The sequence below is a fragment of the Gekko japonicus genome, unplaced genomic scaffold (assembly GCF_001447785.1).
Source record: "Gekko japonicus isolate JY-2015 unplaced genomic scaffold, Gekko_japonicus_V1.1 scaffold3566, whole genome shotgun sequence".
NCBI lineage: Eukaryota > Metazoa > Chordata > Lepidosauria > Squamata > Gekkonidae > Gekko > Gekko japonicus.
In genome coordinates this window covers 95,626-102,111 of record NW_015166537.1, presented here as the reverse complement: position 1 = coordinate 102,111, position 6,486 = coordinate 95,626, and the positions used below count along the sequence as shown (strand labels likewise).

Below are 6,486 nucleotides of genomic sequence, written 5' to 3'. Positions count from 1 at the left end.
CAGGAAAGTGAAATTGTAACAGGTGATGAAGAGAGGGCAGAACTGCTCACTTCCTACTTTTCCTCAGTCTTCTCTTGCAAGGGAAATGGTGCTCAATATGGCAAAAAAAGAACACATGATGAGGGAAGGGAGTTGCAGCCTAGGATCAACATAGGGGTATGTCAGGAGGGCATTACCAACCCCCTCCTGCCTACGCCGGAGGCCACCCTGTCAGCTCTCGCCAGCAGGGAAACACTAGTCCGCGACCCTTTCCCGGAGGACCCGGGGTCCTGGCGGCCCAACCAAAAAGAGATGGAACACCTACAAAGGGAGGGGGCCGGGGCAGCAGGAACCACTGGGCTAGGCGTCAAAGGTGTAATAGATGGAATGAAGGATGGCGGGTCAACCGAGACCAATTCCCCTTTGAGTTATGGCTGGTGGCGCGGGTGCTTTAAGAAGTGGATCATGGGTGGGATCCCAGGTGTGCCGAGAGAATGAATAAAAGAGAAAGCCAGGTGAAACCAGAGAGGAAGGAGATGAGGGGAGTGACGGAGGAGGACAGAGAGGAGTAAGAAAGAACTCGAACTCGTCTGAACTTCTCCCCCATTGTTGTTTAGGAGTGACTTTAACTCCAATACAACAATTCTGAGGTGAACCTGCACTCTTGAGAATTCTTGTCTACGCATCCTGGATCCCGTCCATAAGCCCCTCAACCCCTCCCGACAACCCGGACCTGACATAGTGGGTACTTTACTTTCTCCTGTATGTGTAGTTCCCTTTCCCCTTTTTCTGTTGTAGTTTTTTTGTAATGATAAAAAAAATCAATAAAAAGTCCCCTCTGGGGGCTCAAAAAAAAAAAAAAAAGTATGTTCACAGCTTACAGATACACACCTAACCAGCACATTCAAGATGACTCCAGATTTTGATACAATAATTCAGAGAAAGAGGTCAGATATCAAACACTGTAAAATAAAGCAAATACTGTAAGACTGTTAATTATTAAGCATGTTTGTATATTGAGGGGAAAATAACATTGTCAATTGGGTCTCCCCTATGTCCTTTCTAAAGTTTATATCTCTGGTACTTGGCATTACATTGTATGGCACACATGGCCAAGCCAGACAAAGTGACATTTATGACATATCCTCCTAACAATTGAATTCAAAATTCCTCCCTGTGCTGAGAAGTTAGTTACATGGCTTTTCCTTGTGTGGGATCTTCAAAATAGCCACGCTGCATGAATCTCTTTCTCTTCGAAAGGTTTCTGCCCTTTGTAGATTCCTTGATGCTATTGACGATGGCCACTCTGACTGAATCTCTTCCCATGCTCTGAGCACTCAAAAGGCTTCTCCCCGTGTGGGCTCCTTGATGCTGTTGAGGAGTGCTACTGTGTCTGAATCTCTACCCACACTCTTAAGTATTAAAAAGACTTTTCCCCTGTGTGGGTTCTTAGATGTTTTTAAAGATTGCCATTCCGACTGAATCTCTTCCCATACTCTGAGCACTCAAAAGGCTTCTCCCCGTGCGGGTTCCTTGATGCTGTTGAAGAGTGCTACTGTGTCTGAATCTCTACCCACACTTTTAAGTATTAAAAAGGCTTTTCCCCTGTGTGGGTTCTTAGATGTTTTTGAAGATTGCCATTCCGACTGAATCTCTTCCCACACTCTGAGCATTCAAAAGCCTTCGCCCCTGTGTGGGTTCTTAGATGACTTTGAAGAAGGCTACTGTTGCTAACTTTCTTCCCACACACTGAGCATTCAAAAGGCTTCTCCCCTGTGTGGGTTCTTAGATGAGTTTGAAGGTTGCTGTTCTGACTGAATCTCTTCCCACACTCTGAGCATTCAAAAGGCTTCTCCCCTGTGTGGGTTCTTTGATGCAGTTGAAGACTGCCACTGTTGCTGAATCTCTTCCCACACTCTAAGCATTCAAAAGGCTTCTCCCCAGTGTGGGTTCTTAGATGTTTTTGAAGATTGCCACTGTTGTTGAATTTCTTTCCACACTCTGAGCATTCAAAAGGCTTCTCCCCAGTGTGTGTTCTTTGATGCTGTTGAAGATTGCCACTATTGCTGAATCTCTTCCCACACTGTGAGCATTCAAAAGGCTTCTCCCCTGTGTGGATTCTTTGATGATTTCGAAGATTGCCACTGATGCTGAATGTCCTCCCACATTCTGAGCATTCAAAAGGCTTTTCCCCTGTGTGGGTTCTTAGATGTTGTTTAAGAGCGCTACTGTCGCTGAATCTCTTCCGACACTCTGAGCATTCAAAAGGCTTCTCCCCTGTGTGGGTTCTTTGGTGCTGTTTAAGAGGGAAACTATGACTGAATCTCTTCCCACACTCTGAGCATTGAAAAGGCTTCTCCCCTGTGTGGGTTCTTCGATGTTTTTGAAGATGGCCACTGTTCCTGAATCTCTTCCCACATTCATAGCATTCAAAAGGCTTCTCCCCTGTGTGGGTTCTTAGATGTTGTTTAAGAGCGCTACTGGGTTGAAGATGTCCACTCCGACTGAATCTCTTCCCACACTCTGAGCATTCAAAAGGCTTCTCCCCTGTGTGGGTTCTTTGATGAGTCTGAAGATGGCCACTGTAACTGAATCTCTTCCCACACTCTGAGCACTCAAAAGGCTTCTCCCCTGTGTGGGTTCTTTGGTGCTGTTTAAGAGGGAAACTATGACTGAATCTCTTCCCACACTCTGAGCACTCAAAAGGCTTCTCCCCTGTGTGGGTTCTTAGATGACTTTGAAGATGGCTACTGTTGCTGACTTTCTTCCCACACTCTGAGCATTCAAAAGGCTTCTCCCCTGTGTGGGTTCTTAGATGACTTTGAAGATGGCTTCTGTTGCTGACTTTCTTCCCACACTCTGAGCATTCAAAAGGCTTCTCCCCTGTGTGAGTCCTTAGATGACTTTGAAGATGGCTACTCTGACTGAATCTCTTCCCACACTCTGAACATTCAAAAGGCTTCTCCCCTGTGTGGGTTCTTAGATGACTTTGAAGATTACAATTCAGACTGAATCTCTTCCCACATTCTGAGCATTCAAAAGGTTTCTCCCCTGAGTGGATCCTTTGGTGCACAAAAAGCTGTGATCTGTATCTGAAGTACTTTCCACACCGAAAGCATTTACATGCCTTCATTATACTGTGCTTTGAAAAATCTATATTACCCTTTCTTCCATCCAAGAACATCGTTCCACTTTCTGAACAGATAAAGGACTTTTCTCCTGAACGAATTCTTTGGTGTCGCAGAAGGTCTGATTTCTCTGAGAAGCTCTTCCCACAGTCTGAGCAGCTATAAGGTTTCTCTCCTGTATGTGTTCTTAAATGTCTAAGGAACTCTGATCTGCGAATCATGGTCCTTCCACACTTCAGGCACTGATGGGTCTTCTTTCCACTGTGCATTCTGAAATGGACGTTATACTGGGTTTGATCAGAGAAGTTCATTCCACAGTCCAAGCACCTGTATGTTTCCTTCAACACATGAACTATTTCTTGGAAATCCTCCCCTTGGCAAGGAATGGATTTATCTCTTTTCTTTATCCTGCTGCTGACTTTCTTACTCTTATGTTTGCATTGAATCCTGACGTTTCTTTTCACATCTTCATTCCTGACTTCATCTGGTGATAGGTGATGCAGTTCCTCATCCTCCTGATTCCTCTGATCATCCCCTGCTGGGGGGGGGGAGAGAGAGAGAGAGAGAGAGAGTGAGAGAGAGAGAGAGAGAGAGAGAGATCCTGTTAGAATCCACACAAGGTGGTCTTATCTTCACCTGAGGTTCCAGCCACACTCCAAATATTTCAGTGGGTTATTTCTGCAGTACACTGAAGTGGACAATCAAATGCAATTTCAAAGTACATTAAGCCTCCTGCATCAGAGACGCTTGATTTGGACTCTGACCATTTCTGTGGCTCCCCCCCCCCCCCGTGTGATTTCTTTGATGTGAACTAAGGGCTCTTTTCCAAAGGAAGCTCTTTCCGCACTCCAAGCAATTATACGGTTTCTCTCGTAAGGGAGTTTGCTTGCAGAAAATGATGTTTATTCTATGATTGAAAGTCTTACAAAGTCTTTGCAAAGGCCCCCTCACCACAACAGAGGGTGCTGTGTGGTTTGCCTTCAGCCAGTTCCCTGAAGTGTTTCCTGGTGGGACTATGTGCTGCAGACCTCCCCCACAAGGTAGAACAGCTCCAAAGAAAGCACTCAAACACTTCTCCACCTAATAGCAAGGCCTGAAGGCATCCATGGGAAGACAGCAGGAAAGGGCTGATGTGCCTTTGGCCTTGTCTAGTGGGGCTGTTCTTAGGTAACCCCCACATTCCCAGGAATATCTAGTATTCAAGGATAGCACGGCCACTTAACAGCCAGAAATGAGCTCAGAACCAGGAGGAGCGCGCAACCATTCTTATACGGGGAAGGAAAGAAATCGAAGGAAGAGTAAAGGGATGTTGTAAAGGTGAAAACTGAGAAACTGGTTATCTGGCTCCTTCCAGAGTCTTTCTGGGGGACCGTCAGCCCTGCCTCAGGCCAAGACACCCTCTCTGGCTTGGGCAGTGACCACAACACTAGCCTCAGATGCTCTTGCATCAGTGGGACGTCCTGTATCGCCGCTCCATGTGGCCGTGCTGAATGGAACATTGGAACTTACCTAGAGGTTTCTTCTCTTCAGTGGGGCGAAGTCATCTAAACTGGGTTAGGCCACGCCTCCTCTCGCTCCAGGTGGGGCTATGCAAATGTGTGTAGACTGTATGGGCTCAGGGTGAGGCTGACCCTCCAGTCTTAGTATAGCCCAGCTCCATAACAGATTTTACGTCCGACTAGATTTTATTCTGGTTTATTTTATTTTGGGTGGGATGTGGATGACTTTGCCCCACTGAAGAGAAGAAACCTCCAGGTAAGTTCCACTGTTTCGTTCTTCAGTGGGGGAAGTCATCCAAACTGGTTATTATAAGCCCAAGCTACAACCTGGGTGGGAACCTCATTCTTGTTTTTGTTATATCATTTTCTGCAACTCTTGGGTAATGTGATAAAGGAAAAAAACCTTTGGCACAAAGGAAGGATCCCTCCTGAGTACCACCGAGATCTTGTGAAATCTACACAATTCCGTCCCGGCCAATAAAGCCCCTAATTCAGAAATCCTTCTTGCAGAATTAATCTCAGCAAGAAAACTAGAAGTTTTTCGAAAAGGTGACTTTAGATTCTGATTATTTGAAAGGATCAAATGGAGGATTGCTCAAGGCCTGTAACACTTTAGATAGGTTCCCAGTAAAAAGTTATGCCTAAGGAGAGGTGCCAACTGTATGGTTCCTTTCAGGGAAGCTTAAATTGCCTATGAGAAGAAAAATTAGGCAGCCTCATGCAGTCCCACATAGAGGTCAGTGCTGCAACCTGTCTTTTAAGGTATCTGGTCTTAGAACCTGATTCCAAACCTTCATGTAGAAAGGGAATGATGTCTTTGTATGTAGGTTTCAGTGGATCCAGCTTTTTGGTACTGGTCCACTTTTGACTGTCTGCCACGTACGATTATAGAGACGACTGGAAGTAGGTATTCTGGACTGCACCATGATGTCAACCACTTAACTTGGAAGGCCCAGTCCTACGGAATCCGCCAGTTCAATCTCTAAGCTGTCAGCTGGAGTCAAATAGGGCCTGGGTGGTAAGGGGATTCTTGTACAAGGAGACCCCATCACTTGGCAATCTCCACGGTGGAGACACTGACATCTTCACTAGCTTTGAGACCCAAGGACTTCTGTGCCAGAAAGGAGATATGGAAATAACCTCTGTTGACTGCTTTGACACTTTGTTCAGACCTCAGCGGATCTCTCTAGCCAGTTTGGTGTAGTGGTTAAGTGCATGGAGTGCGTATCCGTTTCGTAGTACAACTTCTTCCGAACGACCTCGATGGAACCCTTTCCTCAAGGCTTTTATCCATCTTCCATATAAGGCAAGAGTCTCCAAGAAAGCAGAGCTAGGGTCGAGTGTCCTGCTGGAGCAGCAGGGCTATTGAAACTGGAGGGTCAGCCTCACTCTGAGCCAATACGGTCTACACAAATTTGCATAGCCTCACCTGGAGCGAGAGGAGGCATGACCTAACCAGTTTGGATGACTTCCCCCACTGAAGGAGATCAGCACTTTCATGGCCACCCCAACTTCTCGAGACACCCAGTGGTGGCCAAGTAGCAGGTCAGGCCTCACAAACATATATTGCTGTTCAATATTTTGATTCATGAATCGTCCCAACGGCAGCTGTTCTCACCTTTGGCACCTATGAAAGATCCTTACCCAGAAAAGCCACACTCCCGTAGTTCTCTCGCATGACTTCCCTGTAGAGAGCTTTTTGGCCCAGATCCAGCAGGGCCCACTCTGCCTCGGTGAAATACACGGCCACCTCCTCAAAGGAAAATGGAGACTGAAAGAAAAAGCAGATTCCCTCGTCAGAGATCACGCCAAGCAGAGACGACACTCTCGACGGGGGGTGTTTCAATGCTGCCACCTTATACAGCATTTATAAAGACTAT

At 46.3% G+C, this 6,486-nt stretch overlaps 1 protein-coding gene across 1 annotated transcript; it reads right to left on the bottom strand.

Moving 5' to 3' along the window:
* Positions 1 to 1,627: 1,627 nt before the first annotated feature.
* Positions 1,628 to 3,376, bottom strand: LOC107111346 (gastrula zinc finger protein XlCGF57.1-like; the record flags this gene model as incomplete). Its single annotated transcript, XM_015412310.1, has 1 exon — positions 1,628 to 3,376. A coding segment is annotated over exon 1 (1,749 nt), but the record flags the coding sequence as incomplete, so codon positions are not given.
* Between the last annotated feature and the right edge of the window lie 3,110 nt (positions 3,377 to 6,486).